This window comes from Barbatula barbatula (genome assembly GCF_947034865.1).
Source record: "Barbatula barbatula genome assembly, chromosome: 19".
NCBI classification, from domain to species: Eukaryota; Metazoa; Chordata; class Actinopteri; order Cypriniformes; family Nemacheilidae; genus Barbatula; species Barbatula barbatula.
This window is the reverse complement of record NC_136782.1, coordinates 16,034,857-16,047,695: the sequence shown is the minus strand read 5'-3', so window position 1 is coordinate 16,047,695 and position 12,839 is coordinate 16,034,857. Positions and strand designations below refer to the sequence as shown.

General features: G+C 40.8%; 1 protein-coding gene across 2 annotated transcripts in view; it reads right to left on the bottom strand.

Moving 5' to 3' along the window:
• nlk2 (nemo-like kinase, type 2) overlaps nt 1-12,839 on the bottom strand; it is a 59,114-nt gene extending 46,275 nt beyond the window's left edge. Inside the window, exons 1-2 of one of the 2 annotated variants that reach the window (XM_079481731.1) lie at nt 12,487-12,839; nt 10,816-12,413 (exon numbers count right to left, since the gene is read on the bottom strand). In XM_079481731.1, coding sequence (XP_079337857.1) covers nt 10,816-11,288 — 473 coding nt within the window. In that variant the 5' untranslated portion in view covers nt 11,289-12,413; nt 12,487-12,839. Of the gene's footprint in view, nt 1-10,815 lie in introns of both variants that reach the window. The other variant, XM_079481730.1, reaches the window with a different exon arrangement.

Below are 12,839 nucleotides of genomic sequence, written 5' to 3'. Positions count from 1 at the left end.
ATAAGAATAATAACAAGTAATTATCTAAAACTTCATACAATTGTTTTCTTGTACTAATTTCCCTTTTGGTATTTAAAATTCAATACATAGGCAGATTGTTGCTACTGAGAGAGATAAATAAAAAATGTAATAGGTATAACCATTAGATGTAGTATAGACCCATATAAACAGCAACTTCCTGTGTCCTGTGTAGGAGAAATTAAAACAGAAAAAAAATTATTTTGGGAAAAATTGACAGATTTCATAGGGCCCTGACTACATTTGTTTGTTTGCGATCGTGGTTGCTGAATAAAGACATCACACCGTGCAAAAACGTTGTCTTTTCGCGACTACATTCCAAGGGTTCTCCAAGTTCAATGGCGTTGTTTCCAGGGAATTGTAACTATATTGCAGGCATCAGTAAGGACGTGCTCAGACAAGAAGTTGTCTAACGCACTTTTTTAACAGCATTTGGTTTAAAATAGCAGCTGAATGTCATGACTTCGTCCGCAGCATCTGTGCACAAAGGCAGCCTAGAAAAACTAATAAATTACTAAATTACTTACAAATAAGTAATAAGTAAATAACTATAATTAGTTTTATTTTTTTCTGATATGAAGCACAATCTCTATTAATTTTCAATCCCATTTCTAAGCAGTCATATATACCGGCTCTGCATGTGGTCTAATAATGCATCGATGTGCAGACCTGAGGTTTCTGTCTAATTCAATTTTAGGGGATGAGGCGGAAAAATCTGTTCAGATAATAACAATACTCCCAATCAGCCTTTAGAGCCACTTAGAAAGACCAAAACATGCTTTACACAAATGGATCTTATTATCTAGGGAGCTTTGTTGAGGATGTTTCCAGTAATGGCACATGCTGTGGCCACTTCCTCCCCGCTTCCATGAGAACCAATCACGCTCAGGCAAGCCAGAACAGAAATACTAAAGCTGCTGATCAAACGTCCGAGCCTGAAAAGGCCAAAAACAGGGTGTTTGTTGTGCTGAGGAAATGGATAAGGAGACAGATAATTACACCAAAAGGGCCACTCCCAATAGCTTAGTAGGTTTAAGGAAGGCGTCTGTAATAAGGCTGGTTTCAGACTCGCCTGACGCAGATTGGACAGGTTTCTCAGGAGGGTGTTTACATTGGACATGTTCTTGGATTTAATTGGCTAAACAGAATTGATCATAATACAGGAATGTGGTACGAAAAGCTGGGACAATTTTTAACTTGACGGGCATCTTACACAACCAGTGTAAAAATGCAAAAATGTCCAGCTTCATGGCAAACGCAGCAATTCTAATTGAGCAATAAAATAAAAAAATCTCCTTAGTTTACCTTGACTAGCAACAGTTAACTTGTAGACCAGAAGATCTTCCTGGTTTTTTTTAACTACACAAACTTGAACATCTTCCTGGTTTTTTTTAACTACACAAACTTGAACAAGATACAACCAACAGCTTTCCTGTGGTTCAGTGGTTAGAGCATGGCACAAGCAACGCCAAGTTCATGGGTTCGATCCCAGAACCTGAAACCGGAAGTGCTTCTTGACCATTGTTAACATAACTCATAAATCATTATAGATAATTTCGATCTAAGGGGTCAGTTACAATGTTCCAATGGACGCACTCATGTTCAACACCGGTTAGCGAATGTGGTTATGCTAAACATTTGACAGAAGGAGACAACATGCAGACACCCAGAGCCTCGCAATCTACTTCAGATGACTTAGTTGCTAAACGTGGCTCAAACTCACTTGCATCGAAGTGGTTCAGTTTTGGGAAAACTGATGTTGTTAATTCAATTAGTATTATGTATGTCTTTAACATGTAAGTATTCAAGTAAAAACAATTCAAAGAAAATAAATAAGCACCGTTTTCATTCACCATTGTGCCCATTATATCATCAGTGATTAAGTAACTCAGACTTTTAAAAACACATTTTTAATGGATATCGTTACCGTTAAAATAGCAAAAAATATCTAGATATCATTTTTTGTCCATATCGCCCACCCCTAGTGCAAACTGTTTAGCAGATGCGAATTAAATCGCCACTAATATCAAGACTTCAATATATAAGAAAAATCAATAACTCCTGGCTAGTCAAACGAACTAATCACCAAGTGGCATCTAATCAATTAGTCAAGTTTCGTGACCATCTTCAACACCCCCAGAGGATCCTCTATTCAGCTCCTTCTGACGTTCCCACTATCATCTGCACTTCTCTGAAAGTAGGAATCCAGAACACGCCTGAGGATCATGAATAAACCTCGGCGATGCCCAGAGGACAGTCACGCTGGTACGGCCCACAGCTCACAACGCGGGGGCATTCCTGGCCTCACGCCACACTCCCAAAGTGTTAAGGCAAATACCAACTGACTGACTCAATCGTTTGCCTGTGCTAAACATCCGAAACCTCACAGCAGTGTGTATTACTAATGCTAGTTAACAGACGAGAGCCTCCTTTATCACAAACCGCAGTGATACGAACTTTCTCACCTATATATCAACCAATGATGAGATGTTTTCGGTTTAGACTCCAAACTGCCAACAAAATAAGAGATCCCACAACATTTAAGCAATGAATAATGACTTTTCAATGACTCTGACACTTAATCATGGCTAGGGCTGTGTGGTATGACAGTAAAAACATTGCCAGGGTAGTGTATCAACTGGTAGAGATTTACATTTATGCATTTGGCAGACGCTTTATCCAAAACAACTTGAAGTTCATTCAAGGTATACATCAGTATGTGTCTTCCCCATATATACCATGAGATACGAGTCATAATACACATCACTTTTCATATAAGTGTTCAGCGAAATGGCTTTTGACGGTAAAATGTTATGAATATCGTAATCACAAAAAGCTTAACTAGAAAAAAGGTATGTTCACGATGTTCAACCACATTTCCAATATTCTTTGTAACACATTACAATAAAGTTCTATTTGGTAAACGTAATGACTATACAAATATAGTAAACAACATACAAATAATGATTGCATACTTACGCAACATTTAATAATCTTAGTTAACGTTCATTTATTAATAATTATTTAAAACATTGCTCATTGTTAGTTTATGTTCGAATGCATTCGCTAACATTAATAGATAGAACCCTAATGTAAAGTGTTACCATTTTGTTGTATGACTTCCAGGCCTGAAAAACACAATTCCCTGTTATGTACATGACCATAAGAACCCTGAAATGCCATGAGGGCGTCTGGAATTCAACATTCCCTTCAGACCCAAAGATCTCTGACCATTTGAAGTCCTTGTGCAAGAAGTCACCACAACTGAATTTTCGGAGGGGATGAAAACAAGGCTTGTTAAGCTCAGAGTGTGTTGCACCCATCTCTATTTTGAATGGATGGCATACAATCCAGACCAGACGGCCAAAGATATAGTCAAATTCCGTAGCAGGTATCCTGTTGGGGGAAATTGCTTCTATATTCAAATCTGCAAGCTCCGCCTTATGATTCTGACCGAGGGAGATCCTCTCCATGGCATATAACCGTATCACATACTTTAAATTCTGTATAGAAGCTACCTGAATTTCTTTAGAGCGGGCAGCTAATAGGACACCTATCTAGAAAATTCAGGGGTTTCAGCGCTCTAAATGGAATGGTTCAGTCTGTGCAGAGGGCTTTTAAATGAACAGTTCTGCCATCAGATGAAGAAATGTCTTAATCTTCACAGTGGGGGAACCGTGATCAAAAGTTCTATAGTTTTGCTTTAGTTCTATAGTTTTGCTTTAATTCATATGTAGTAAATAGTACAAAAACATAAGATTATTAAAAAGAAAAGAAATTTAAGCCACTCCTTTAACACCGCCCCTAAACCTAACATGACTGGTTTGAAAGCAAATCATAATAAAATATACAAATAATGGGGCATTTCCACCGCGGGAACTTTCCCCCGGAATTTGGGACTTTAGGGCAGTACTCTGTGTGTCTCCACCGCAGGAACGGTATCAAAGCAAAGTTCCGGGTAAAAATCTAGAGTCGGTTTTATAAGCTTGGCATTGTCGCACAAAATAAAGGATGAGCGTGTGTCGCTTTATGGGCATCCTTGTTCGACATTTCCGCCCCCTCATGGACTGGGAGGAGCCGCCACCGCAGGAACGGGATCAAAACAAAGTTCCGGGTAAAAATCTAGAGTCTGTTTTATAAGCTTGGCATTGTCGCACAAAATAAAGGATGAGCGTGCGTCGCTTTATGGGCATCCTTGTTCGACATTTCCGCACCCTCATGGACTGGGAGGAGCCGCCACCGCAGGAACGGGATCAAAACAAAGTTCCGGGTAAAAATCTAGAGTCGGTTTTATAAGCTTGGCATTGTCGCACAAAATAAAGGATGAGCGTGCGTCGCTTTATGGGCATCCTTGTTCGACATTTCCGCACCCTCATGGACTGGGAGGAGCCGCCACCGCAGGAACGGGATCAAAACAAAGTTCCGGGTAAAAATCTAGAGTCGGTTTTATAAGCTTGGCATTGTCGCACAAAATAAAGGATGAGCGTGCGTCGCTTTATGGGCATCCTTGTTCGACATTTCCGCACCCTCATGGACTGGGAGGAGCCGCCACCGCAGGAACGGGATCAAAACAAAGTTCCGGGTAAGCATATAGAGTCGGTTTATAAGCTTGGCATTGTCGCACAAAATAAAAGACGTGTCAATCTATACAGAAACAAAGAAAATACAAACGAGAAAAATGTATATAGTTGAAATAAAGTGGGTCAAAAATGAAGCGTGTTTTATTAAATGATGCATCCTACATTGGCAACAGAAAACAGAGCTCGTTTGTGATGTGACAAAAGAACACATTTTACGCTAGTCTACTGCCATGCAATAAAAATCCCATTCTCATTACTATAGGTGACAAAATATGAACACAAAAGAAATACCTTTGTCAAACTGCAAGGGATTCAAAACGCTGGTGTTTTTAGAGGCATTAACAGCACATACTCTTTTCGAATAATACTCTTTAATAAAAGTGTCCGTAAAATGTGATTTTTAATTGCAGCAAACAGAATTCAGGAGCAATCCCACTTCTCATGAAAATGTCACAAAAGCAAAAATAAGGTATACTATTTTTAGAACCACTAAGCAATTATTTTCTTTTTTATTTGATGAATGAAAAGATAAGAGATGTCTGATGATTCTTAGCAGAATGTAGGTAAATAAAGGGTTAACCGACCCACTCCTAAATGCTTTCACCCCCCCCCCCCACACTTCAAAGGTAAGCCATTTCTCTGCTTGGCCTGTGCATCTGCCAAACCCAGAGCCTCTTAAGAGCTGCTTTCGACTGTTGTGGTTGTAAAAAAACTGTCCCGTCCATGAGCCCTTTCAAGTTCAGGGCATAAAAGCACCAGGCTGCCTGCCATTATAACGCTCCTTTAAAAATAAATAAATAAACAACAGCAAACCCACTGGGTGGTAGTTCAAAAAGCGGAGGCTGAAAACTATTCTACAAACACATAATGATTCAGATACAGGTATATAAATAACTGTACTATTCAGTTCGAGACAACATGTAAAGGGACTCTGATAAAAGGAAAAATCAAAGGAAGGTTTGGGTTAATTCTGCTTTTGATCACACTAGGTCAAACATACTCTAATGATAAATTTAACTTAACAGCAAACTAATTGATCCATTTTTAGTAGACAATAGAAAAGAATGGGGTTCCTCTCTCTAAAAAGAAATAGATCAAACTTCAATAATTCACAGTTACAATAGAGATAAATAACTTATTCTATCAACAGCACCTGCTGCTACCTCACACTTTCCTGTAGCTTCAAAATTGTGTAATTTTCAGATGTGGATGTCTGCAGACTTTGAAAAATAATAAAATAATATTAAGGCTTGAATTTCAAGTTAACCCTTATATATCTGGATGTTGTTTATCTGAAAAGTGCCAATACGATGTCCTTCCAATCAATGAGAATGCATCCTACCAATAAACAATTGTATTCATCAATACCTTTATGCACGAATCTAAAAGCAGTTCCATGAGAAAAGCACAAAACAATATAACATAAGTGCTTCATTTGAATAAAAATAGTGTATTCCGTTTGGAACAACTTGTATCTTCACTTTGATTGACAGGATTTAATCAACGTTGACTAATGTCTGTTTTTAATCATACGTTAGTTCTGCACATTATCAACGTTACAAATTGTGAAGGATGAATGAACTTCAGAATTTGATCTTTTGCTTCAATGACAATATTCACTGAAGCTTGAAATATTGAATATGAAATATAAGTGTTAAACCTTATTGTTTATTACCAGGTTGAAATCTGTATCCAATAGATAATCATCCAGCATTATACAAAATAATGATGTTAAACAACAAATCAGAACACGGAAAACTCAAAATTTAGATGTTCAATGACACCATGCTGCGACAAAGAGAGACGGTATTTCTTCATGGTGCACGCAAAACCAAGCACCAATCTGCCAGGCAAGATCTTAAGAACATCACATTAAAGTCAAGCTGTCCGTGACCACACTAACATTCCCTGCACAGATCAAACCGCCAATACAACAGAGGCAGACTGACGATTTAATGGGCAGTAAAGCCCAGGCTACATTCCGGTGCAAAGCCATGCATCTACTGAGAGACAGGGGGCCAATGGGGGCACTTGGCAGACATAGTTCAACCCTTTTCTACTTTAGCTGGCTATACTGATCTTACCCCAATGGTAAACAATCATTATACTGGACACATGACATAGGAACACATGCATCTAAAATGTCATCTTCATCCGACCTGACCCCTTATGGCTCACGACTGAGGCTTGTGATTAAGATAGGGATAATGTTATCTAGTAAGTCTCTGTTTTTGGAACAGGTTTGAGAAGCAGGAGGCCTGGTTGAACAGGCCAAATCAGATTTCGCGATTTGTATTGTTGTTATGTTTGTTGGCAACAGAGAGGGCAATAGCATGCAAATGATTTCATGAACAAATGATATGCAAGTGGGGACAAGACAACATAAATTCAGTCAAAGTAATGAAGCCAGAACACAACCTAGAAATGGCAAAAATATCCTTAACTTGTCCTTCTTTTGATTCTCCCAAACGTTCACAACATTTCACATTAATAAGGCACGCTAAACATAATACACACAGAATTCCCAGAACCCGCAAATGAGGCATCACAGTCAACTGAAGCCTTCTAAAATTACTGCGGTTTAGCATTTAACGCTTCTGTTTCCCGTAACTCTTTGCATGCACCATGAGTCAATCTCAAACTACAAGCTACAAACAGTAAATCCCGTCCAATGGGTTTCAAAATAAACTTTTTGGCTCAGTATCAAGGCAAAAACAGTGATGCCATTATGACCTTTATATAAATATTACGCAGACATACTGTATAAAGACAATCAATCTACATTTATGATAATGAGTGAAGATTATAAATGTTACATGAATGCAACTTTTCAGCTTTTGGGTGATATTTATATTGATTAATATAATGGAAAGTAGAATCAAAAAATAAAGTGAACACATATGCTCTGAAATGGCCTAAAAGGTTTTCATTTTAAACTTCATTGCTTTATAACTATATGCAATCCCCTGGGCTCGAACCCATGACCTTGGCAATGCTAGTGTGATGCTCATGGAAGCTGAATGACTATAGAAGTAAAAAGCGTATTTACTTAAAAGGTGCAGTTTATAACATTCAAAACATTTAAGTTCAAAACAACAACAACGGCGTAGCTTGAAGACACTGCAGTAGCATGGAATGATGGGAACGGTTTTCTTCGACTCCACCGATAAAATTCAATCAGGCATGAATTAGAATTCACGTTTATGGATGATGTAAAGTAATAAAGTTTAATAAATGTTGCGTTTGATGACGTGTTTTTATTTCATTATAATGAATAAGATGTAATTCATGAAATTTATTTATTACTATTTGGTAGGGATGGGTAACAAAACCCGGGGCAAAATGAAGAAAGTCAGGAGCATCGATAAACTCCAGCCGTATCGGTTTCTGCTTTTGGTCCTCAGGAAAAAATCGTATATGTTATTGCTAAATTAACATTATCTTGCACATTTTCTCAATAGTTTCTAACTTTCAATAACACCAAGAATTTAGTCTTTGGCGCATGCACAATCCCAGCAGGTCGCGCGAGGTCACGTGTCTCTTGCGCAGTTTGTGTCTTCACAGCGTGCACACACAAACAGCTGCACAGAAGAGATGCTCTTAATTCGCAACGATGGCAGAGAGAACTAAACGTTCAAAAGTGTGGTTACACTTCAAAGTTGATGCTGACAGTGCCACAAGTGGAAAATACTGTTAAAGTACCGGCCCGCAAAACAGCATCGATAAGAGTAGTAATACAGTTAAAATCTTAACGATACCCATCCCTACTATTTAGTCAGATGATCTAAAAACGATTAAACTACTTCTAAAATATATACAGTACATGTCACTCGTGCTAAATTAAGTTGCTCAGCTGTCTAGTAAAACCAATGCAAGATCAGCATCTGTCTAGTAAACAATTGTGCTCCATATGGACTGTGCAAAATAGTTGCTTGATAAATGCTACAAACATTGTCCAAAAGAGAGTTGTCATGGTTTCTACGGCAGTAAAAGCTGTAATTTAAGATAACGCCTTATTAGGGAGATGCACATGATTCATGTGATGCATCATATAACAGCCTCTAGTCTGCTTTCCGCGATTTTTTGGTAATGTGGATATGACGCCATTGACAGGCAACTGCCAGACACGGCCCCATGTCACTGGTTAAAATTACAATGCTCACGATTTACAAATAGGTGGAAACATTTGAGATATTGTAAAGTACTCAAATGAACAAAATATACAACACTAGCCTAGTGGTTTTTGAATATTTTTATTCAAAGAAGTTACAAACTGCATCTTTAAGCAATCAAGAATTTCTTGTAATAAAAAAATCCAATACAAGACCCGGTACTAGAGACAAACAAGAACGTTTACCAGAAAGCACAAGACTGAGAGGTTTGCCCGTTTACTAGAATAAGTTCATTACACACAGCGTCTATGTTGCTTAAACCACTAATTATACTCAGTTTAATTTCGCTTTCATTTTCTATCGATACGATCTTTAAAGGACTTCATAAACACTTTTTTAAATTGGCAGATCATTTCAACGTGCTCTTAATTCTATGTAGTTTAAAACAACCTTCATGAAACCGACCCAGAACCTGCACGCTCTTTGCTACGGGGCCAAAGGAAATATGTCTAAACCTTTGCAGCTGCATGCTTGAAAGGGCACCAACTACACTACAGAACACCATCCAAAAGTGACACTCAATAGATAACAGACTAATCTAACTCTACTCCTCTTTCAAATCGTTCTCCTTATGTCTTTTCCTCTTTGGCCACAGACTCCCAGCTGAGTGTCTGTTTAGATATACGAATAGGGTATAACACAGCACATAAACAATATTTAACTATGGCTAGTTAGTGAGTTAGTGGTGCGTTCCTTGTATCACCCGCCCACCCTTTGCCCTTCTCTCGGAGGGGGGGAAACCTGGAAGAGTATTCCTCTATGGCTGGGCCTCTGGAGGACAGCTATAAATATATCAGCGGGCCAGAGAGCAGATTAAAAGCAGACAATGAGCAACAGGAAGCGGTTTTGAGGAAAGGTCAGGCTAAGATTACATGGGCAGAGGTAGGCTGGGTGGCCAAAGCGCCCCTCGTTTTGTTGCCCCTGTTCAGGCCCCCGATACAGGTGAGTCTACTGTGGATAAATACACAAGTGGCTTGCTTTATGTCACAAGAGAAAGACCTTGGTGTGCATGAAATAAGCTCCAGGTCGTATGCTATAGTACATAAAACCGTAACATGAGAGCGAGTTGACAACATAAACCTGTATAATTCCTCTTACTGGTTTACTTATTTATAGATTAACATTTATGCTTTGGCAGATGGTTTTATCCAAAGCCACTTAGTGGGTGTTCAAGGAAAACAATATAGTATTTCAGAATTTGTGTCCCCTTAAAATTCAACTCATGACCTTTGAGCTGCTTTCACAATGTCCTACCAACTGCTCTACAAGAACATGCCAAGCTGTTCGCAGATACCATGCAATCTTAACTTAATGGTTGTCCTAGATTATTACAGAATCAAATTAATTTTACTAATCCATCTAGCCCGTCTCCAAAAATTACATTCAACCCCCGCCACCTCAAATTAACCTCTAAAGAGAAGCCATGACCGGTCCGGTCTTTCATGAAAGGGTGTGTGCTGATGCTGAAAGCATATTGCATTTCCTCTAAGTTGCAAGGAACTTTCTGAGAACTAAGTCTCTCCTTCCGTAGTATTACACATATTACTCAACTTGTTAGCTTTTGCCTGTAGACCACAGCAAAGCACGGCCTTTAACTGCCTTTCTTGCGTATATCACAGAGGACATAAAAATGCCCAGAAACGATTCAACCACAAACATCTGAAGTCTAGCCATCTGACTGACCGTTTGTAGTTCAACGTCTGTGAGTTTTAACATGGACCAAAGTAAACACACTATTCTCAAGACACTCAAGCTATAGCGTGAAGTCAATCTTGAGCATTTAAGTCAACTTATCCCTTAAGCAGAGTGATGTTCTCTTAGTGTAAATTTCAGATGCCTTGCCAAAAGCTGTTCCTCGTTCCCCTTGAACTGTCACACGGGTATCTGAAACACAGTGCCTCTTTTTCCTAATCCGACAGGAGAAAGACTTCTACTAAGACATGCTTTTGAAACAAACTAGAAGTCACCAGCAAACGTCATGAGCGTAAAAGCTTCATATTAAGACACTAACAATGTTTCGGGTTTGTTGAAAATGTTTTACTCACCAAACAACGCCGAAAGCTCCGTATCCGATAGGTCTGTCCGGTTCAATATCCAGATGCTGTTGTAAGTGATGCGAGTGCTGATGATGGTGGTGGTGGTGCGCCTTCACAGCGGCCGCGGCTTGAACTTGCGCTGGAGCTGCAGCGGCCGCCGGCCCCGGAGCTTGACCGGGAGCGGGCGAGGGGAAGTACGGCTGCTGCTGGCTCGGGTTCAGCATCACCGCCGCAGCGGCGGCGGCAGCGGCGGCTGCGGCCGTGGAAGCGTGCTGCTGTACGGGGTGCACGGCGGCGGCCGAACCGGGGTGCTGGAGGAGATGCTGACCCGGGTGATGATGATGGTGGAGGTGGGCGGGTGGCGGGAGATGGGGTAGCTGGTGGTGATGGTGCGGGTGATGCGCTGCCACCGCCGAGGTGCCGCCGTTGTATGCAGCCATCATTTTCGCGGCATTGGAAGCCGTCGTTCCGCACAGAGACATTCACTCACTCAACAGCCCGAAAACGAGAGGTGTCAAAAACAACAAAAAAAAGCAATGACCGAGGAGAAGCAAAGAAACGGGACTCCAAATAAGATCAGACGGCGGAGAGATGGAGAGGCTGTCAAGATAAGCGGCGGTGATCAAACTCTCATTTAGCCAAACAATTAGTCAAATCAAAGCAAAGATGTCCGACGTATGATAGGATAAGTATGGAAAGGTGTCATGCTAGCATGACAAAAGATCATTCAGCCAACTCTCCAGCCTTATCTTTTCTTTGATCTGACCTACTTCAGAAGATCTTTCTCCTCTGAAAACGTTTAAACCACCAACAAATAAAACAAAACCGCACAGCCAATAAAAGCTATCGCTGAGAGAAAACAAAAGAAAGTAAAAAAGAACAGTGAGATTAAATCAAAATGTTGACGCGACCGAAATAAAAACCCGCTCCCCCATAATAAATAATTTCTACACGGCCTTAAATCTCCCTCATGTTGGAGATATAAGGGAGCACCTTGCTTCGCTCGAAACTCGGGCTTATTTCCCCCTCTTTTGCGCGGAAAGGGAGATTTGTGAATGGTGCAGGTTACGTTGGAGATGCAACATTCATCTTTTACATTTCTTCATATTTGCCATTTTGGGTTGATCCAGCCCCATTTCCACCGCCAGGGCTGCATGCAGTTTGCAGAAGTTACGCGGATATCAATCAGGCCAATGTTGCCGACTTGACACTCGCTCGCCAGCTCACTTGCTTAACATGTAGCCGATTTAAATATCGGATCCAAAAACAATCTCCCGTTTGGGCAACTCGACGTTGCGGAGCGCGATTGCTACACTGTATCGATCCGGGAAGCTTCTTTCTTTGCAGTATGGCGCTCCGTGCAAGTGTTGTCGCTTTTTGTTGCACTCGAAAACCCCGTAGATGTGTATCTCCAGATCCTCTCCAAAAGTCAAAATCCCCGAAGCTCCGGTGTTCGCGATACACCCATCACGCTGATCTGAGCAATCCCTTTTCCTGGAACGAGGAAAACATTCTTCCGAAGCCGATCAACTTATTTTCCCCATCGATGCTGTGCTCGTTCGCCGGCTTGCTGTCGTCTCGCGTTGAATAGCGTGGACGTGTATATCCTGCCAAGAAAATGAGGAAGAAATCAAAATAAAAACATCCAGCTTTCGCGAAACAGGCAGCCAGTGTCCTCACCCCCAGCCGGATGGTGCTGCCAGGACCTGGGAAGGCACACGCGCAACTCTGCCGTCTTGGGTACCCGTCTGTTCCTCGTGTGACTGAAGGGCGTTTGGACCTATCATTTTCTGAGGCTGAAGTAGCGTAGCCAATGAGAAGAGGAGAGGAAGACACTTGACGTCCAACCATAATAAACAGGCCCGTGTTGCATGTGTAACGAAGCGCCATTATGGCTATGAGATACTGTAAAAGCCTGTGGGTGTCAATGGGACACTTGAGCCGTAATGGCGAGCGAAGGGCCCCGGTTACCCAGAGCTATTACGCGAGACATGCCATCCAATTAGCACCTGCCATTGAAGTGAGGCCCTGGC